At 38.5% G+C, this 23,178-nt stretch overlaps 1 protein-coding gene across 2 annotated transcripts; it reads left to right on the top strand.

Annotated features, from left to right (window-relative positions):
* The first annotated feature begins 2,006 nt into the window (after positions 1–2,006).
* LOC105227725 (glutathione S-transferase 1) lies at positions 2,007–3,430 on the top strand. Of its 2 annotated transcripts, none has more exons than XM_011207216.2 (3): positions 2,007–2,088; positions 2,261–2,379; positions 2,726–3,430. In XM_011207216.2, exons 2-3 carry the CDS (start codon positions 2,282–2,284, stop codon positions 3,312–3,314), a joined length of 687 nt encoding a protein of 228 aa, XP_011205518.2. In that variant the 5' UTR covers positions 2,007–2,088; positions 2,261–2,281; the 3' UTR covers positions 3,315–3,430. The 2 variants fall into 2 exon arrangements, with proteins under 2 accessions (XP_011205518.2, XP_049308767.1); XM_049452810.1 differs by having other exon boundaries at positions 2,051–2,111.
* Positions 3,431–23,178: the final 19,748 nt, after the last annotated feature.

Genomic DNA, 23,178 nt, shown 5'->3' with positions numbered 1-23,178 from the left:
TTTATACCAAAATTTTATATAGCGAATTTCTTCATTATTTTTTGAACAACTGTAACTTTTTTTCAACTTCGCCGAATTTAAATTTTTCTTTTTTGGTTAAATGAAGTTACCTTTCCAACACTGTATGGTATTAGACAATGTGAATGGCAGCACTGGAGATATACAAATGCAACGACATCTATTGAAAAAATACTACGCAATAGTTCCCCTGCTTGTAGCGACCCCCCAACTTTCCATATCGTTTTTGTAGTACTATTTGTCTTTTGCTTCAAAATCTCAGTTTCGGCGCTCACTTCTTCATTTAACGAAAATTTCTTCCCAGCGAGCATTCTTTTGAGATCTGAGGAAAGGAAATAGTTGCTGCGGGCCAGATCCGGAGAATACGTTGGAGAAGAAAACAATTCGAAACCCAATTCACGGAATTGTGTCATCGTTTTCACTGACTTGTGTCATGGTGCATTCTCTTGATGACACCGCACTTTCGTTTTCTTCAAATGTGACTGTTTCATCGTATGTAGTTCACTCAGATGACGATGTCGATTGAACTTCGGACTTGTTTCATATATTTCCAGATGACTTGTCACCTGTTACCATACAAATGCACCAACGTTTCGACTGACTCTTGATTATATCGCCACCTAAAATGCAAAATAAAGTAACATCATAGCACATACGATTTAATTAAATATAGAAACTGATAATATAGTGAGTAGGCATGACAGAGACGTTAGAATACTTCCTCCATTTATATCCGGTCTTATTTAGAACACGGCTTAGATATCTAGGAGCTTCACAGTTCAAGGGACTGGATAATGTATCGGAATTGGCTGTCAAGTCTCTATTAAACTTCGCAAAAAGCGTTGAGGTCCAGCTTGTTATAAAATTAGCTTGTATTGAAAAACATCCATCTGGTATTTTTGGTATTACAAAGCACCTATTGGTCTATATTAAGCGTAGCAGTCAGCTGGTGTAACCTAACCTAACCTAAGCTACTTATTTACACATTTTTAAGAAACTTATGTACATACATACTCCAGATGGCATTAGCATATAGGCATAGATTAATTTTATAGATGAGTGACTTAGTGAAAGAGAAAATATATACGTAATAATTATTCTAATAAATATATACTCTGCAAAAGAGAGCAATCAAAGATCTACTGATTTCAAGCAGATTGCCATATGATTTGTTTTTATTCGCCACTTTTTTTGGAAAAATACTCCCATATATGATATATTTCATATTTAAATAAGAATATATATGTATTTACCTACTTTATTAGTCTATGCCTTTGCTTCTTCATGCTTTGGAAAATATAGAATCCAAAACACAGCTGACGTAAATCTAAGAGAATGTTATAATATCTCTAAAATATTGAGTGATTATACCTTTTATATAAAATATCATTACACTATCTTGTTTAGAATTTTATTTGGTAAATAGGAAATAGAATTCTAATGGAAATTTTTTCTCAAAGAATCGAAATATGATCTTTGTAAGCTAATATTAAGATTTATTAAAAAAAAAATAAGTTGAAGGTCGATTGTTTGATTAGAAATACGAAAATACGTTTTCGACTACCAAAGAAATGGCACATCAAAGAAGATTTGTGTGAGAAAAAGTATTTTTATTTTTGACTAATTTATAGAACAATTTATGCTTATACCTTGAAATATCGTACTAGAACTGACTCGTTTTATCAAGCTCTTCATATAAAATATTCATATACGCTTAACATATGAAAGAAGTAACCTTTTAATAATACCAAATTTCGGCAAAATTGACTAGCCTTGAACAAAAATTTTAAGCCTGCAGCCTAACACTGATAAAACGACTATATATTGGCTTAAAAAGCCCTGATAAAAAAAATTCAGTACTTTTCATAATTCTTCACCTCAATGGCAACACTATTCAAGAGCAATACAGTTAGGTCTCTCACCACGCTCACTGCATGACGCAAATCAAAATAAAACAAAAGTAGGCAAAGCTAATCAATTATGAATTGTTTTTTTTTTTGTTACTTTCACAAAAAGTACCGGTTCGTGTCGTGAAACGCTCAGTTGCAGAGTGAGCAAGAAAGTGTTCAGGTGTGTTGTGCAGCGTTAGTCATGTACGAATTATTGAAATTCAATTATTACTTACAATTTTGTTAAGTGTTTTTGTACTTCTATACTTCGAATATACAACTCACTGTGCTCGAATTTAAATAACATAATTTTTTTTTCTTTCATCAACACTCGACGTTAAATATTTGTCTAGATAACTACCTACTTGGTCAAGATGTCAGCAAAACCAGTTCTCTATTATACGCTACGTAGCCCTCCATGCCGCGCGGTGCTGTTGACAGCCGCCGCTATTGGACTGGAATTAGAATTGCGGTAAGTGTCGTGATGTTTATCATTCGGAAAGTCAAGCGTGTGAACGTAGTATACGTAACGCAATCAAATGATCGCCGCTTTTAGACAAGTTGAAAACAAAATTTTAAAGTTAAAATACAAATTTTCGTTTTTTATATTAAAATACATTACTAAAATCTTATAAAGTGATGTGTATCATTTGATTTGGATACAGTAAACTTTGCTTTTCATGATTGCTGCCACATAAGTGTCACTTACATGTCTACCAAAGCACTAATCGCTACTTACAACCCTCTATCTCATATTTAAATGCTAATTTATTCAACAATTTTTTCTGCTCTCCCACACAAACCTTCCCCATCTGCAGTCTCACGAACCTCAAACAACGCGATCACCTAACACCTGAATTCCTCAAGCTCAATCCTCAGCACACCATACCGGTACTGGATGATAACGGCACTGTCGTAACAGACTCGCATGTGATTAACGCTTATCTGGTGGATAAATACTCATCAGATGAGACACTCTATCCCAAAGATCAGCAAAAGCGTAGGGAAGTAGATGCGCGTCTTTACTTTGATGCCGGTCATTTATTCCCACGCGTGCGTCTTATGGTCGAACCGGTTATCTACTTTGGTGCGGACAAAATTCAGCAAGAGAAAATCGCATATATGATATTGGCCTACGATGGCTTGGAGAAGTGTCTTGCCAATGCGCCGTATTTGTGTGGTGAGCATTTGACTATCGCCGATCTGTGTGCCATCGCTTCGGTGTCCAGCGCCGTGCACTTTGCGCCCATCGATGAAGAGAAATTCCCACAGTTGGCTGCTTGGCTGAAGCGCATGCCGCTCTTGCCTTACTACAAGAAGAGCAATCAAGAGGGCGCCGATTTGTTGGGTAGCTTTGTTAAAGAGCAAATGGCGGCGAATAAAAAGGCTAAAGAAGCGGAGAAGTGAGCGAGCAGCAGCTTTGATCAGCATTGATATTAAAATTTATTAATTAAATGAAGCAAGAGAAAAATGTAATTTGTAACTAAGAGCAATATCGAAGAGAATACATTTAAGAATTGTTAGCTTTTTTGAAGAGAAACTAAATAAATTGTTAAATTGTTTGCAAAAGAAAAGTTAGCTGCTTTTTTTTTGTATATATTTTTTTGTATTTTAGTGTCATTTTTCGTTTGGTTTTCTAAACACCGATTTGTTCGAAGTTTGTATTGTTGCTTCGGAAAACAATCTCTGCCTAACTTAACTTGACGAAAAAGTACAAATTGGATCTTAATATCATAGTTCTGGCTTCAACATTCCGACTGTCTACAACCCTAAGACTTTAAGCATTACACTTGACAGCCGATGCTTCTTCACTCTTCATAGGCGGTTACTGCCAAAGTACAGAGCCGCAACAAAATCCCGATGTCGCTAGCCAAAGCAGCAGATGAAGAGCTGGAATTCATCTTCTCCAATTCCAACTGCAGCAAGGTCTCTCTCCACCTGGTCTTTCCAACGGAGTGAAAGGTTTTCCTCTTCCCCTAATTAGCCTTGACTTGTAGAGTTTGGTCTTTATTAGTCGAGAGAGGGCTTTACTTCTCAATAGTCTACTCAGTCCGAATAGCACCTGTTGGCAAAAGTTATTCTGCATTGTATTTCAAAGTTTACGTTGTTGTTATTATTGGTTCTGGTTCCAAAATAGACCAATTTATCTACGACTAGGAAGTTATGACTGTCAACAGTGACGTGGGAGCCAAGTCGCGATGGCGACGACTGTTTGTTTGATGACAGGAAATGACGAGTAACCCGGAGAATTCAGAACGGCCCTTTCACAACTTCTACTGGATACTGTAATAGATTAAACCCCAGAATAGATCCTGAAATATCAAAAATATGGTCCGACCCGGTCGAAAGAGCACGTTTGCTGACACTACTGTTAACTAATTTCCACGACAACCGACATGAACAGGGACTAGGTACGCGCCGAAACATTAGACACGCGGACAGAGAAACAAGAATAGCTAAATCAACTCATGCTGATTATTTCTACATATATACATCTTTTAGGGTCTCTTACCATTCCTGCTGGTTATTACAAACTTCGTAGCAAACTTAATATATTCAAAGTATAAATATGAGTTCAAAGCAGTGTGAAGATTGCAACAAATAAAGGAAAGAAAAACGAAACACAAAAATAGACAGATAACACGCATTCGCATCATTAATCATGTGAAAAGTTTAGACTTTATTTTAACTGGAAACTTTTTATGTTCCATCACGTAGGGGGAGATGAGTGCTTCCCACCGCCATACGGCACGCAAATGCTGATTTGCCAAATAAATATTATACATACGAGTATTTGCGTAACTCAAAGTCGAGAGGAAGCTGCCTCCGGACCCACTCGGTCATTGCTGCGTGTTGAAATTGCACATCAGCACATTGCCAAAGTTTTGTTTTGGAAAAGTTTCACCTTTGACTTTCACACACGCACTGAGTAATGAACTTCCCCGAACGTTAGTAATGACGATGATTACCTTGATGAACTGCAAAGGAAATTTGACTGAGCAAATTGGACATGTGTGGCGAATAGGCGAGGAAGATTGCTTTATGGCTGAAACAATGCTCGTTTTCGAACAAAAGCGAAAGGGCACACGCTGCTAACTGAAGGTGAAGCAATGAAAAAAGCGATGAATACCAAGCGTAAAAGCTGCAGCTGATTTGATGTGTTTCCTCAGTGTTTGAGTGGCAGTTGCTTGGTTCGTGGAATGCTAAATCGCCTTGAGGACTTTGAAGTCATGCTGCCAGTGTTGCTGCTACCAAGAACAGTGTACCAATAGTCAACCAATTGACTTCTTCATATCTTGGCATGTATGGTTTGTATGTATATTTGACTGAAATCCACCCGCATAGAAAATTAAAGGCAATTTGAACTCGCACTCGGACATACTCGTATTTTGGTGTGGCTGTAACTTATATGTTTGTACTAACCGTTCTACACCTGACCGGTTAATTTTTGCCAAATATCTTGCCACTATCAAAAGTGGAAAAGTTTCATCGTTTCGCAAGCGAATCATTAGAAGCGTCTGCTGACTAACGGCAGCGCGCTTTTGCAACTCTGCCATCAATGTTACCATAGCGACTGCCACACACAGTGAAGCTGGAGGACAAAATGTCTTACCAATAGTTTTTTCTCCAAAAATTTAAAGTTGCTGGTTTGAAAGAAAGGGCCTTTCGGTACGAATAGCAGAGCTCGGCTCTCTTCACGGCATTTTTTAACACATTAAGGAACTAGGTTTCAGGCCTCCAAATTTTTTGCGGGTGCGAATTGTGCAAGTTTTCTAAACGTTAGGGAAGTAGAATCAGTTCGGCACTTTCTTCTGGTTTGTCGTGCGTTTGAAAGCGTTTGAGGTATCTTCCTTCGCATACCTTCACTCAGCTAGGCTTACTAACTTGAATCAAGATCAGTCTCCTCAATCGATCGATAGATTTTTATTTATCTTTTATTTATTTATTTTTTTTTTATTTATCTTTTTTATCTTTAAGTGTTTTATATCATAAATAGAACGGGAAATCCGTTCATTCCACCCATATAAATCTCCCGATATGGAGAGGTGTTGAGAAAAGCTAGCAATGCCTTACATAAGTGTAGGCAGATGCTCGGCACAACCTGGGAGATCTCTCCCTCTCTCAAGCACTGGTGCTACATAGCTATTGTAAAACCAGTTCTGCTCTAAGTTGCAGTAGTGTGGTGGATAGGTGAACCGAAATTCATCAATCCGAAGCTAATAGAAAGGGTTCAGAGGCTTTCTGGGCTCCGAAACCTTTTAAGTTGCCGGACCACTGCAGTATATCTCAAGGTGAGGCATATGAAGCTGGGCACCAACTGGGCATACCGCACATCGACCAGAGATGTCCTCAGAGGCATGGCAGTAGTGGAAAATATTGCCAGAAGTAAACAACTTCCCTCCTACTGGGTGCCAGACCACAAAGGCATCGAGAGCAATGAAATAATGGACAAGATTGCCAAGAATGGTGTACTGCTAACATCCGAAATCGTGATAAACCTTGGGAAACCCATGCGTAGTCTATACGACGATCTCGACAAGCATAGTAAAGAATATCGAAACCCGATGGATGAGCTACCTGGGTGCAAAATTGCAAAAGTCGTGTGCAAAACGGTAGATCTGAAGTACGCAAAATTCCTTTTGGCACTAAATAGAAGAGACTTTAGAAACTTGATGGAAATACTAACTGGTCACTGGTCATGACGACACATGCCCTCAGGATGGGGTTGACAGATCGAGAAGACTGCTAGAAATGTCTAAAGCAGGACACCAGGGAAACAATTGACCATCTCTTGTGCACTTATATAAGGTTTGAGTTGTATTCTATAATGCCAGTTGCTTGTTCGATTCGGTACTCTCTAAAGTTGTGTAATATTTATGGACATTACTTGTTTTATACACAATTTCTGGCTTAATACATATTACTATACATCAAAAAATAATACAAAATTAAACCAAAATTCACTATCCAGATGCTATTCGTTTTCTAACAAAAAAATCATTTTTGCTTCACTGTGCGGTGCGTAAAAGTTTTCACCAAGAAGTTAAAGTGCATCGAACCATGACTCTAAGCGAGCTGACTTTGTTACACAGAAACGTTTTAGACTCTCCGCCTGCTCGAAGTTTAGTGAAGGACCGGCGAATGGCACTCGCTTGTAATTAGACACGTATATTTTAAGTGTTTTTAAGGTGTGCTTAGTTGGAATCTGTTCGCTAAGAAACTCGAACAAATCTATATAAAGTTAAGTGCTTATAACTAATAACAACGTCAAATTGGTAAAGTTTTATAATTTCACTGATGAAATCATTAAGATAAAATGAGAAAATCGCTGTTATTGAAGTATTTATGGTTGTGATTACAAAAGGTCAAGTTTGGTACATATTTCAGGTGGGATAATTATTGAGCAGATGATTTGGTGCGGTGGGGCAGCTACTAGTATAGCTTCAGCATTTTGGTGAGTTATTTATGTTTGATAAGATGATTTGATCAAACCTTTAAAACTGTATTTCTGCAATACAAATTATACTGACCCTTATGCCTTTTTACTATCTCATCAATGGGTCAAATCCAGGCTGAGATACATTTTCACACTCTCGCTTTCAAAAGAGGCTTTGAGAGCATGTAAGTATGTAAAAGCCTCGGTTTGAATGGCTCTGGCACATTTTTGAAGCGCCATTCGCTAGATTGTTGAATACTTTCGACTCCGGTAGTTTCATTTAGAAAATTCCAAAAATTCTACCGCTGTAAAAAGGTATATCTCTCTCGGTACTCCGACCATTGAGTATCTAACTTTACTGGACTAGCGAAACAGTACGCCTACGTACTAAACCCTTAATACCGTCTGCTTTAGTTTGTATTTGAACCGTTAAGCATTACCTCGCAAGACCAAGGTGGGCAAGAGTGCCTCTTCAAAACCCACTGCAAGGTTATTCAGCTTGTTTTTCGCTACTCTTCAGTCATTCTTTCATCCTGAGTTCTTGGATCGCTATTGTGGTCTATTCAATCATTTTCAGTTGCAGGAAGAGCATTTTGTGTCGTTATCGTGGCCGAGTCTGTGGAGATACACCCTGAAACAGCTATGGCTGGTACGTTCTTAAGGAGCCTATGCGTCCATCTTTCTTCTTCTGTCGCATCTCATTGTCTTTGTCACTTTTCTCCTTTTTTTTCGTTGTCAGTCTTTAGACGCCTATTCATAGCTTTAAATTTTTGATAAGCTCTACTTAGCTCTGAGGCCATTAAATCCGTCGGCATAAGACCACATATGATACTGGTCTTAGTAATGATCCCTGCATTACTCCAACGGTCTGTCAAGACAGATCGCTACTAATTATCCTCAGCAGATATCCCGGTGTTTTTCTTGCCTCCAGAGCACTCATGATATGTGGTCAGAATACAGAATTCAAAACATATTTCAAGTTTTTATGGCTATGCATCTATTTGATTCCCCCTATGCCCTTTGCCGCAATGTCTGTCAATTTTCTGACTGCGTTTATGATGGATCGATGTCTCCTGAAACCAAATTGGTTTTCAGACAGCTCTCCTTCTAGGTGACGTTCCAGACGTATGCAGAATAGCCTCTACAAAATTTTAGGCATCGTATCAATCATATGAATTTGTCGATACGCACTCGTCTCACTCCGCTACGCGTTATCAATAGCAATGCGTTTGATGAGACTAGCGTCTCGACTATATTGTAATGCATCTACTTTGGGACCTCTACTCGACATCGGTTGCAAAAGAATCAGGTATATTGTGGGAATGTAGCATTATCATGCTTCGTAACCAAAATATTAACCAAAATGTGTTGAGTCGATCAATTAAAGATGTTAAGATCCTCTGCTGTCTCCCCGATGCTAACTCGGCGATAATTTCGTTGTGATCGTCATTAACAGAGGTTAATGGATGATTAGAATGTATCTTCAAGTCCTTCACTGAATGCTTTATGCCACTCGAATACTTTGTTGTTTTATATAGTTGGGGGAAACATCGAAAGCCGCAATGCGGAACTTTGATCCAATAAACATAACTTACTGCCAACTCAAGACCCTCCCATGCAACTACCAGGTGAAGCATTACTTCATGGGATTGACAAGATATTTTAAGTATCCTCTATCGTGCGAACTGTCTGAGGCCTAAACTGTTGTGAAAGTTTTAGTTTAGTTATTATTAAAGCAGACATTCTTTCCAGTTCTCTGTGAACACACAAATGATAATCGTCAAGCTTTAACAATTAAGTAATGAGACTGATTTTATTGCCGCGCTTGTGGTAAATCTGTGACCTTGAAATTCCCTTTCTCTTTTTCCAGCATTCCTCCCCTCTCCATTGATATATAATATGTACCATCGCTCTAGCTTATTTAGTTCTCCTGTTGCGTCAAGTTGAGTGGTCAAAGGAACCTATTTTGAGTCGATTACGGACATTCAGGCTGCCGTGACAAGGGTACTCGCGGACATCCCAGTCGAAGCGTTTCAGAAATGTTACGAAGTATGGAAAACGTGCTGGAATCGCTGTATAGCTACCCAAGGGGATTATTTTGAAGGGGATGGCAGAGTTGTAGAATAATTTTCAAATATACGGTTTTTATGGAATCAGTCTCATTACTTAATTATCATTCCTCGTACATCGAACGCTTCGCACTAATATCATGATGGGATCTGAGAGGTAGCTTCGAAGGTACTCTTGTCCACTTAATATTTGCATGAGATGGAAATCTAAATCGCCATGTTATTTTCATAACCACGATTGGATGTTCTTTGGATGAGAATTGCCACCGCTGCCGCTACATATTGATGCCCTTATTTCACGTATCTTTCTTTGCTGATCATATGACCATTTTATTTCAAAATTCTTTGAAAAATATCGCGGTACATTTTGATTAGCAAACAAAGAGATAAGAAACAAATTTCTATAAAACTTATAATTTCCAGCCACGTCTCAATCACATAAAGATTTTTCAAGCAAACTAATTTGAAATTCCGCTCTAACCTGCTTTCCATAAAGCTTCCGCTGAATGCAGCATTTTACAACACTGATTTAGATTTCAATTCAATTGAAACTTTGCTAATTTGCTGCAACGTAGCAAGCAAGCGATATTTTAGAAAAAAAGATAACCTTACTCTTTCGCGGCAGTCACGCAGCGGTGTGCGCTGTCAGTAGGCGCCAGTGGTAAACGGTTGCAGCCGAACGGTGCAACCACCAGCCGTCCATTCTAATTAAAAAGTGCATGCAACACAAAAGCTAATTTAATTTACTGTCATTTGAGCCGGTCGCTCGCAGTCGCCGCCAGCCGCAAAACTATACTCTGGTTAGGTGTAGGCGCTTGCGTGCGTGTACATGTGTGTGGTTAGATGTACACGCGTTTCGACTATGTGCAGTAAGTTGTTGTTGTTTACAGCTTGCAGTTTGTTGTTGTTTATAGCTTGCAGTTTGTTGTTGTTGCCACCAACACGCTGTATAGGTATGCATGTTGCTTAATTAGAGCAACAACATTGAATTGTGGCTTGTCAGCGTGAATTCTCACAGCATGGAGGGCTAACCGGATATGATGCTTAGAACGGAAATTGGTGGACTTGTATGGAGGAGGCGTTGCCTTTCGAGTAACTATTTCCTGTATGTGCTGAACAGCAAATACATGTATTAATATATGTACATACATGCGTACATACATATGTACATACAGTTGATACGTACGAGTACCTAGAGACCCTAAAAGCGACGCTTCAGTCAATTAGAAATTCCATTTGCCATTAAAATAGTATTTAATGAGACCTTCAGTTCCATATTTTCAAAACAATTCATTGAAATTACTTTTTGTGATGTTATTTTTATATTTTAACAATTTTTTCAATACATTTCTTGAAACAGGTGGTAACTCTCTTTAAAAGTTTTTCTCACCACATGAAACTTTAAGAAAATTATTTTAGTTTTATGCACACATTTAAATTTTTTTTTGTACTTCCAAACAGGTGGCAGCTTTCTGCAAAATGTGTTTGAATATTAAATTATTTTAAATTATTTATTTCACATATTTAACTATATTTAATAAATATTATCAATTTACTTCCTCTGAAAATTTTCAAATAGTGGCAGCTCTCTTAAAAATGGTTATGAATAATTTTTATTACATATGTATTGTTATTGAATATTCTTATTTGACGAGCAGTTTGTCATATTTAATTACTTATTTTTTCTGAAAATTGCAAACATGTGGCAACTCTCTGAAAAATATTTTTAAATAGAAAATTTATTTCTTATCTTTAGTTTATATACTTCATTCTATTTAATTAATATCATTAATTTATTTCTTCTGAAAATTTTCAACAAGTGGCAACTCTCTTAAAAACAGTTCTAAATAATTTTTATCATTTATTGTTATTGAACATCCTTATTCAAGGAGCAGTTTGTCATATTTAATTACTTATTTCTGCTGAAAATTTCAAACTGGTGGCAACTCTCTTGAAGTCTTCTTTTATAATAAACTTTATTAAATATCCTTGGTTGTCCAGCAGTTGGCTATATGGAAATAAAATGATCTTTTTATTCATTTCGAAATTTTCAAACAGGTGGCAACGCTCCTGAAAATACTTTTTTAATAATAAACCTCATTAAATACCCTTAGTTGTAGAACAGTTGGCCATATTTAATTGATATCATTTATTTATTAATTTGGAAGTTTTCAAACAGGTGGCAACTCTCTTTGAATTTCAATTTCGAATAATAAACTTTACTAAACACCCTTCTTTAGCGAGGAGTTTGTTATATTTAATGAAAAACTTTAATATACTCCTCTAAAATTTGCAAACATATGGCAACTCTCTTGAAAACGGTTTTCAGGAGTTATCTTTATTAACTCTCTTTGTTTAGCGAACAGCTTGTCTGATCGAATTGATTTTGCAAATTTATTTCCTACCAAATTTTCAAACAGGTGGCAGCACTTGTCAACTGGTTTTGAGTAACACACTATACTAAATATGCTTTTTTGACACGCAGCTTGTCACACAGTTAACTAATATTATTAATATACTCTTCTGAAATTTGTAAACAGATGGCAACTCTCTTCAGAGTGGTATTGAATAATAAAATGTATTAAATATCCTTTTCTGGTAAGCAATTAGGCACATTTGATTAATATTATTAATAAACCCATTTTGAAAATTTCAAACTAGTGGCAAGCGTATTTTTATAACCAAATGCCACCAGCCAAATAAAATTCCACATTTCACAGTATAAATGGCATAATTTTGGCAAATTATAATTGACATACTCGAAAGGAAGGCAAACATTAATACATATCAATCAAATTGAATGGAAAAATCATCAAAAGCAAACTAACACACAGGCGATAGCATTAATTGCATTTCCTTGCCACATATCCGACTGGAATTTATTTTCCGCCAATTTATGAAATGCCAACCGCCAAAGTGGGAAGTTGTCAATGTTTCGGTGGATGACGAACATCAACGAAATTTTTATGACACATAAATGTAGGTATATGTATGTGTGTACGCGTGTAAATATGTATGTAACTGCAGGTTTCAATTATGGGCACTTCGCTGAGCGGTGAATGGCAAATTGATGTTACGTATACGCCATGGCTGATTTTTAATTTGCAGTGGCAAAAGCAAATGTGGTTTAAGAGCTTTCATACATGCGCGCATAAGCACTTAAATGCTTACATACTTCACTGCTTCGGTTTGGCGCGCTCGAATGCAGAGACTGATATATGTATATACACATATATAAATATGTATGTTTATAGGTATTTATATGTACTATATGCAGCCTGCACATCAGTATGTAGGGATTTGGTTGCCACATGTGTGGATAAACGCTTCAAGTTGATTGCAAAGCATTTGTGGCATGCCACATTAGGCACCTAACATACACACATGCATCTGCGCCACAAATTTAATATGCTAACTTGAATATATAATTTGCTGTCATTTTTTCTTTTTTAGGGAGTTGACGGGTATTCAAGGCGATTCGTTGATCTTGATAGTATGATATTTTATTAAAGTTTCTTTTTTAAATAAGGAAAAAAATTATCTTTATTTTTCTTGAGTATTCATTTTTAAATTTCTTTAAATAAAGGTCTATCAATTTTCCTCCCATATACTGACTTAAACTAAAAATGTATGAGTATGCATTTCTAGGTGTCCGTTCTTGAGCGGTTATACTTGTCACTCAGAAACAACACTATTTTGCTAATAACTATTTAAATATTATTCGAAAAAGTCGCTCGCACTTTACCAAATAATACTTAAAATAGTGCTGTATGATATTGGAGCGAGCAGCTCAAAACCGCTGACGCTTAGTTGGTTTTAGAAAGCAAATTGTGATAAAGTGAATCTCTGTATAGTTACTTAAATTTCTAGATACTACTCGTAATAAGCGCGGAGCGGCAAGTGCGCAAAGGACAGAGTCAAAAAAGGTTATGCGAAAGGGTCGACTAAAGTCGGGCACAACCATTTTATGCCATTTTGGGTTGCCATTAGAAATATTGTACAGCGCACTTAATCGATTAATTAGCTAACATTTTCCAAAGGCTTACACGTTGAGTCAAAATATTCACTTAGTGTTAGTGTGCACTTTAGCAAAGTTTGTTGGGTAGCTTTATGGGTTTTGCGGGAATTTCTCATGTCATTTATTATATATAGTTATATTTAAAATAATTTAATGACTCACGCACCCATTTTTTCTAAATTTTTGCGATTTTCTGTCAATGGAAATGGAACACTCACCAACAAATATTTAATGGCGCATGACCAGCTCAACGCTAAATCTCTTGCAGTCACTTCCTTCCTTTTGTACTTTGACTAAAGTTTTTTATTTGAGAAGTTTTACGTTAGAAGAAAGTTGATTTTATTTTCAATGTTTATGCATATCATTTAGCCGGAGAATTTAAACTACACTTTCGGTGTACTTTTGTGTCACTATGTATGTCACTACTTTGAAAAGCTTCTACTTTAGAGGAAGAGGGAACTGAATGACCTAACCTCACGAAAGGACGAAAGGTAGTGAAACGTTAGAGCGTTATCCAACCTCCAACAGATTACGACAGAATACCTTCTAATACTAATTAAAAAAGGAAGCAAACATTATTATTATTTTTTAAATTAAGCTGAATGTTTATATAGAGATTAACCAGAGAGCACCATCTAATAATAACTCAATAGTACTCAAGCTATGCAAAACATTTGTATGAACTAGTAAGCCATCCAAGCCATGATGTGCATCAATATTTATTAGTATTATTATGTATATGCAGGCAAACATATGTGTAAGGATTTTCTCCTCACCTTCTGCTCTAACTTTTATTGGGACTAATTCTTAGTCCCACTTTATTCGAAATCCACTAATTAATACTCTTCTATTCTTCATATGATAGTATTATACTAAAGAAAAGCAGTCTATAAACTCACACACACATGCATTTTAATTTTTTTACACTCTTCATTATACACATGTACATAGATATAAAACATCTGAGGATGTTCCATACACTTCAAAGAGCAACAAATAAAATTTGAATGTCTTAATTCGATTTGGAATTTCAAATTTAACGCGTAAGCAGAACAGCTGACGACTTTTTTGAAAAAAAAAAAAATAGAAAGAGAGATAGGGAGGAGGTGCGAAAAATGCTGCGACTGCATATTTCAATTAAAGCTTGTACAAGTTGTTGTTTTGCGTAGCAGAATGATTACCAAAATGACAATTACAAATTGCTATACTATCAACAGCGTTGCCACTTTAATTAAATTTAGTTGAATTTGATAAAATTCGTCTTTCGTATTTTGTCAATAGATGTCGTTGCAGTCGTATATATCCAGTGCTACCAATCACCTTGTATCATACCTTATAGTGTTGGAAAGGTGAAATTTTAAGCTTCATTCAACCAAAAATAAATAAATTCGGGGAAGTTGAAAAAAAGTTACAGCTGTTCAAAAATGAGTGAAATTGATGAAGAAATTCCCACATTTTGAAATTTTCGCATAAAAAAGGGAAGAATGCCACGCAACCCACCAATGAAGTTTACGTAGACAATGCTGTATCAGCTCGTGTAGCACTACAATGGTTCGCTCTCTTCCATTCTAGAAATTTCGATGTGGAAGATGCACCTCCCTCTGGTCGACCTTTCGTCGAAAAAGTCGATGAAATTATGGAAAAGATTGACCAGGACCGTCACATAAGCAGCCATAACAACGCTAAGTAACTTAACATTCATCATCAAACCACCATTTAAAAGAGACTGACTACAAAAAGAAGCTCGATATTTGGGTACCACATGAATTGTCTGTGAAAAATTTAATGGACCGAATTAACATCAGTGATTCTTTGCTGAAACAAAATGAAATCGAAGCATTTCTGAAGCGAATGGTAACAGGAGACGAAGAGTGGACCAAATACCACAATAATGTGCGAAAAAATCGTAGCCCAAGCGTGGTGAAGCTCAACAAATGATCGCGAAGTCATGATTGACGTCGCGAAAGGTTATGCTGAGTGTTTGGTGGGATTGATAAGGAATCATCCACTACGAGCTGTTTCAGCCTGGTCAAGCGATTGATTCTACATTGTACTGATAACAACTGATGAGATTGAAGCAAGTAATCGAAATAAAACCATCAGAACTGGTTAACAGAAATGGCTACGTCTTCCATCAGGACAACGCTGGAACACACACATCTTTGATGACTCAGCAAAAACTGATAGAGTGTGGCTGGGAAAATATGATGTATCCACCATATAGCACTGACCTTGCAGCATCGAACTACCATCTGTTTCGGTCAATGCAGAACTCCCTTAATGAAGTAAAGTTGGATTCAAAAGAAGTCTATTAAATCACTTATCGCAGTTTTTCGCCGAGAAACCAAAAAAGTTTTACACTGATGGAATAAGTTTAGAATTTTATTTGAAAATTCAAAACAGAACATTCCAAAGCTTACTGAACTCAAAAATATAACGAAGTTTTATTCCTTATGTTACACATAAACCTGCACTCAATAAATTGCACAAATTTTTAAGGTGGCAACGCTTACCATATACATACATACCAAATCAAGAAGACCTCCTCTCACGTAGCGGTAAAACACGCAATTCGCAGCCGTCGCTGTGCAAAAATTTCGCTTTTGATGTTGAGCACACGTTGCAGATTTTTGCACAGCAACTCAAAATCAGCTCCAAAACAACAACAACTGCAGTTAAATGCCTTTGACAGCGCAATTAGGCAATGACGATGGGCGTTTAAGTGCGTGCAATGTATGTGCTGAGAGCAATAAGCGCTTAAGTGCGAATACATCTGTAAGTGAGAGCGCACACACACACACACTCAAATACTCGCTTAGTTTCATTTATTTGCATGCTCACTGCTGGCAAAGTGCGACCAACATATGTATGTATGTACTCCTCCACTCTATCGTGCTCTAGTGCCAATCGAGGCGCACACAGTCGTACATACATACGTAGATACTATACACACATACGTAGATTCTATACATACACAGACTGATATTATATAAACATACTTATACAAGTACAAATAGACATATGAACACACAAGCGCGCGACTCGTCGGTTGAGCTGCAGCATCACTTTTGATCTTTTACATTTCCCTCGAACCATTTATTATCTGCGGAATTCTTTTGTTTGCGGTCATTTTTTAGAATGTGTGGGGGAAGCACTGCATATATACATACGTATGCTCATACATACACATACAAGCGCTTGTGATTGCGCTAGAGTGGATTTTGATTACAAACGTGTGCATGCACTGATGAGCTCTCTAGAGACTGAGAGTGAATGCTCGGCCGGACACGCAAGTGCATTCGAAGCAATCAATATGCAATGCACACTATTGCAATTGTAATGTGGCAAGGATGCATATAATGCATCTGTGGCAAGGATTTGCATGATTTTCTGATTTTCTGCTTCAGAACTACCAAGTGCCAATATGCGAAATGAGTTGATGTGATTGGGGATGAGTGTTGTCGTTGGATACATATTGTATCTTTCTGTTAATCCATATATTATATGGCATCAAAGATAATGGATTACGGGGAAAACTTATCGGTTTTGGCAGCCGAATTTTTAAACGTTGTCCAACGAACAAACCAAATACCTTTATCGTTGTTGAAAGAAGGAGCTAAGTAACATGGAGATCTTAAGATCTCAAATGCTAAGAGAAGCAGAATATATAACGGGTGATTTTTTTGAGGTTAGGATTTTCATGCATTAGTATTTGACAGATCACGTGGGATTTCAGACATGGTGTCAAAGAGAAAGATGCTCAGTATGCTTTGACATTTCATCATGAATAGACTTACTAACGAGCAACGCTTGCAAATCATTGAATTATTACCAAAATCAGTGTTCGGTTCGAAATGTGTTTTATCGACAAATTTTGTTCAGCGATGAGGCTCATTTCTGGTTGAATGGCTACGTAAATAAGCAAAATTGCCGCATTTGGGGTGAAGAGCAACCAGAAGCCGTTCAAGAACTGCCCATGCATCCCGAAAAATGCACTGTTTGGTGTGGTTTGTACGCTGGTGGAATCATTGGACCGTATTTTTTCAAAGATGCTGTTGGACGCAACGTTACGGTGAATGGCGATCGCTATCGTTCGATGCTAACAAACTTTTTGTTGCCAAAAATGGAAGAACTGAACTTGGTTGACATGTGGTTTCAACAAGATGGCGCTACATGCCACACAGCTCGCGATTCTATGGCCATTTTGAGGGAAAACTTCGGACAACAATTCATCTCAAGAAATGGACCCGTAAGTTGGCCACCAAGATCATGCGATTTAACGCCTTTAGACTATTTTTTGTGGGGCTACGTCAAGTCTAAAGTCTACAGAAATAAGCCAGCAACTATTCCAGCTTTGGAAGACAACATTTCCGAAGAAATTCGGGCTATTCCGGCCGAAATGCTCGAAAAAGTTGCCCAAAATTGGACTTTCCGAATGGACCACCTAAGACGCAACCGCGGTCAACATTTAAATGAAATTATCTTCAAAAAGTAAATGTCATGAACCAATCTAACGTTTCAAATAAAGAACCGATGAGATTTTGCAAATTTTATGCGTTTTTTTTTTAAAAAAAGTTATCAAGCTCTTAAAAAATCACCCTTTAGCATGTGCTGAGAAACTACGCCGCATCAATATAGTCGCCTGGATGCAGTGAAATTCGGACGAGGAAGCTCCAACCCTCTCAGAATACATGCACTGCGGACTACGAAAGGATGTCTCCTATTGGACAACTCTATTCTTAGGCCCTTATGCTCCCAGTTAAGGAGCATAACGAACTCCACTTCAAGCAGTGCCTGCTGAGGTGTTTTTACATAAAACATCGCTGCAGTCACCTGCTTGGAGCGGAACCTCCTCATTGGAGCATCAAAATGGACCTAACTATCAATATCAGTTTTAGGCTTCCTGACTAGTGCCGTGATTATTATTTATTGGCTCCGGAATGCAGTCTTCTTCAGGGAAGTAACTTGAACTCATTAATTGTTTAAAGACAGTGAATGAAAGCCTCCTCGCCATCAATGACATTGTGTCATTTCGTGGCAAAACTAAAATGCCAGCTCGCGAGAAAATTCACTCCAGTTCCGCCACCAGTAAAATGAAAGGGTGCCAAGGTACTTGGGTGTGGGTCTATTGGATAGCTGGACTTCTAGGGCTTTTTAAACTGGAATTTCTATATAGTAAGGTCTGAGTCGAATAGCAATTACCCGTCTGAAGAACAGTAAAGCAGCGGGGCCGATAGATTGACGGTCGAGCTGTTCAAACGCGGCGGCGAAAAACTGATAAGGAGCATGCATCAGTTTCTTTGCAAAATATGGTCGGGCGAAAGCATGATCAACTATTGGAATTTAAGTGAGCTCTACCCAATCCTCAAAAAGGAGACCCCACAATCTGCTCCAACTACCGTGGGATAAGCCTGTTTAACATCGCGTATAAGGTTCCATCAAGCGTATTGTGTGAAAGATTAAAGCCCGCCGTCAACAAACTGTGTGGACTTTATCAGTGTGGTTTTAGACCTGGCAAATCAACAACCGACCAGATATTCACCATGCGCCAAATCGTGGAAAGGACCCGTGAAAGGAGAATCGACACACACCACCTGTTCGTCGATTTCAAAGCTGCTTTCGACACTACGAAAAGGAGCTGCCTTTATGCCGCGATGTCCGAGTTTGGTATCCCCGCAAAACTAATACGGCTGTGTAAGCTGACGTTGAGCAACACGAAAAGCTCCGTCAGAATCGGGAAGGACCTCTCCGAGTCGTTCGATACCAAACGAGGTTTCAGACAAGGCGATTCCCTATCGTGCGACTTTTTCAACCTGCTTCTGGAGAAAATAGTTCGAGCTGCAGACCTGAATAGCGAAGCTACAATCTTTTATAAGAGTGTACAGCTGCTGGCGTATGCCGATGATATTGATATCATCGGCTTCAATACCCGCGCCGTTAGTTCTGCTTTCCCCAGACTGTACAAGGAAGCAAAGAAAATGGGTCTGGCAGTGAAGGAAGGCAAGACGAAATATCCCCTGTCATCAAACAAACAGTCGTCGCGGTAGCGACTTGGCTCCCACATCCATGTTGACAGTCATAACTTCGAGGTCGTAGATATTTTTGTCTATTTTGGAATCAGTATTAACACCAACAACAATTTCAGCCGCGAAATACAACACAGAATAACTCTTGTTGGTGTTGTTAACTCGGCTAAAACCGCGTAACTGGATCTACGACAAAAAAGAAGAAGAAGAATTGGTTATTAAAAGAATGAGTGTAACATTTCGTTAATTGCCATCCAAATGGTTTTGTCTTTTATCTGTGATCTATTCCGGTACTGGCGGATTTATATGAGAACTAGAGATGGTATCACATTAGGCAGCTAAAGGATTTTGCATTGAATTTTCAGTGGAAAGAGACGGAGTTTGTTAGCAACAAAAGTTCTTTGTAGATTTCTGGCGTTTTAGCAAAACTAGAAATCGCTCTCCAACCTAAGAGGCTACACAGAACTTTGTTTTACATATTTTACTAGATGCTGAAACAAGCTATTAGAGTCTACTAAGAAATCATACAACAGAAGAAACGATATTTTTCGTGAATCACTCTCACGAATTATACCGTTCTTGCAAATCACCTATAATTTGCATAGTTTTTCTTTCCCATCAGCCGCAATATGTCAGTCTCTGAGTTGGATAATAATTTCCGTGTTCATTGGATCGTTAAACGCAAATTACGACGCGAATTATTGAACGGATTAATTCGCATTCAAATTCAAATTGGCTCGCAGTTATACTGCTAACAACATACTGTCGGCTTCGGGGCCTGCGAACGAATACAGAAGTGCCAAGTGCGCTTAGTAGCAGGTGAAGAAATACATATTCGTATAATTTATCAGCTGACTGCAGCCACGGCTGATGACAGCACGTAGTCGACTTAACATCATACTGAGCATTAGCATGGACATTTTCGAAATCGCTGTCAAGCATTGTCCGCACCTCTCATTGTTGCGCGCCTTTATTTCTGCCAGTCACTTCATATTCGCTGTCCTCGGCATTCACGCTATTCATGCACCTTTTCAATAGACGGCACTTGAGGTCCAAATCAACGCTAACTCAAGTCAGCTTGGTGCTTCAACATGCACCACTTGGCGCTGTTGCCAGCAGCAGATTGAGTGGCAGCGGAAGCACTGAGTGGGTGAGTGATTGTAGAGTTGTATGTATGTACATACTTCGAGGAACTGTGCGCAGCAATAGACGCGATAATGTTGACAATAGAATCCTTGTGCTTCTGCTCCTACCAAACAGTAAGTTTACTTGAGTTGAGGTGACCTTGCCACACTGTGTATTTGGTGTGCTAGTGGCAGGCGAAGTAGTTCCGAGTTTCTTACAAAAGCGTTGAGTAAACTTTTCTTAAATGACCTTTAAGAGCAGCGCACAAAAGCCGAAAGATTTGCAATTATTCACAATTTAAGTGAAAGTAAGCATTCGAGAGCGCGCGCCAAAGTTTTTAAAAGCTTTCTCACAACGCCATAAATGTACAAGGAAACTTCATTTAAATTTACCGCTATGGCAGGGACAACTTTCCGAAATCATTAACGCTTTATAGTCGATATTGCAAGCAATTAAATTTTTAATTGCTTCAGACTGCCGAGAGCCACACTCACACCAGCACACAGCGCCATTGTAACCAGCAGCGTATCGCCCGCTCGAAATTTGAGCCACCTCCTTCCGAGCGCCAGAAGTGTAAGCCGAGCATGTGACAGAAGAAGTTGCTGGCAAAAACAGTGAAATGCTTTTAAGCGGTAAGTGCCAGCGCATAAATTGAATGTGAACGCCAGGAATTAACACTGCTCGCCATCGACGGCGTGTGTGCGGGCGAAAGGCAAAAGAAACCTAAAACCGAAACGAACGCTCGATTGTCGTAATTATTATGCAACAATTTATTCCAATTTCATTGTGGCGACAAAAAGTTGAAAGCCCTACCAATGACGTGCTCCACGTTGGAAATGCAATGAGCGCTGTTTTTATTTACAAATAAATTGCATTTCTCTTCACAAAAACGAATATCAATTTCGTGTCGCTCAATTTGAACCACAGCGACATATCAGTCCGTTCGCGTTAATTGATTCCGAAGCCAATTGGAATATGACCATTTAGTGCATAGTGCTTCTGCGGATTCAACAGAGATTCAGTGAAAATAACATTCAAAAGTCGTGCTGTCAAAAATAAGCCGGAAGCCATAATATTTCGAAAGGATTCGAAAATAAGTTCGAAAAAGCTGATTGTCAAACTAAACTTAAAATTGGTTCTGTTTTCTCTGTGCGGTAGATGTGGGCCGGAGGAGAAGGTCAGTGACCCTCTTTACGGGTAGGTGAAAACTTGGAGAGAAGTCGGGAAAGGTTTTTATTGTCAGGAACTAACTGTCAATATAAGTTTCAGGCTTCCTGACCACTGTAGACTTTTTGAAGCCGAGGTCAATGAAATTAAAATAGCGGGCCCCCTGCTCAGAAAGATAGGCGCGATGATTGTCTTTACGGACAATATACTTTCCCTCAAAAGTAGTAAAGTCCGGAACCAACTATTAACACCGGTTTCAGACGGCCTGAATGATGTTGCGGCCTTTAAGGCAGCTTTTGCCTCCTTCAGAAAAGCAACTATCTACTCGAATAGTAGGGCTCTAAATAAAGGAATAGGAAAAAGGAATTGAGTTACTTTAATATAAAACTAAGTGATTCGTTACAGCGAAGTCGAACTTGCAGTTTACTTTAAAGCGGCGCGTGGAAGCTTAAGAAAGCGGTGAATAATGCGTATGCTCACTCCGGTCACAAGTATAACGTTGAAACCACTTCACGTTTGTAGTTGATTCTGTACAAGCAGAATCCTCAGGGGTTCCTACTTTGTTTCGTGACTTCTTCTTCTTTACAACAGCGTACTGGTCGTTCTTTCTCTTCGTTATTTGGTGCCAATTGGAGATCCCAAATGTAAACAGGCTCTTCTCCATCTGGCCTTTCCGTGGGAGCGGAGATCTTTCTCTTCCTCTGCTTTCCTCGGCGGGTGCTGCGTCGAATACTTTCAGAGCTGGAGTGTTTTCGTTCATTCGGACAACAGTCGCTGTCTTTTAATTCGCTGAACTATGCCAATGTCGACGTATATCTCATACAGCTCCTCGTTCCATAGACTACGGTATTCGCCGTTGCCAAAGTGCAAAGGACCATAAATCTTCCGCAAAACCTTTCTCTCCAAAACTCGTAACGCCGACTCATCAGATATTGTCATCGTGCACGCCTCTGTACCATATAGCAGGACGGGGGTGATTAGTGACTTGTAGAGTTTGGTGTATATTCGTCGAGATAGGGCTTTAGTTTTTAATTGCTTACTCAGTCCGAAGTAGCAGCGGTTGGCAAGAGTTATTCAGCGTTGAATTTCAAGGCTGTCGAGAAAGAATAGATTTAGTGGTGCACACCAGAAACCAAGGTTAAGGTCGAAATAGTGGACTTCACTCATCGAACATGATCGAAGGAGAAGAACACAAGGCTTTCTTTCGGTATCCAAACTGTTGTCACAGTCAAATTGGTCCACTGTTTTTCCATTCACGGTATCCTCCTCAGTTGGCACCGCGAACAAATTGACAACGCTGGAGCCGTCTGGTTCGCAGTGGCTCAACAGAAACTAATGGGATAATTGTCCTTCAACTTCTCTTGGCTGACATTGGCTCGCATTTGCTCTTTTAGCCGGACAAAAACTCTGTGGCATGTCCGGTTATAAG

This window comes from Bactrocera dorsalis, chromosome 3 (assembly GCF_023373825.1).
Source record: "Bactrocera dorsalis isolate Fly_Bdor chromosome 3, ASM2337382v1, whole genome shotgun sequence".
NCBI lineage: Eukaryota > Metazoa > Arthropoda > Insecta > Diptera > Tephritidae > Bactrocera > Bactrocera dorsalis.
Note: the sequence above shows the minus strand (reverse complement) of the source record. Positions and strands in the feature narration are given on the sequence as shown.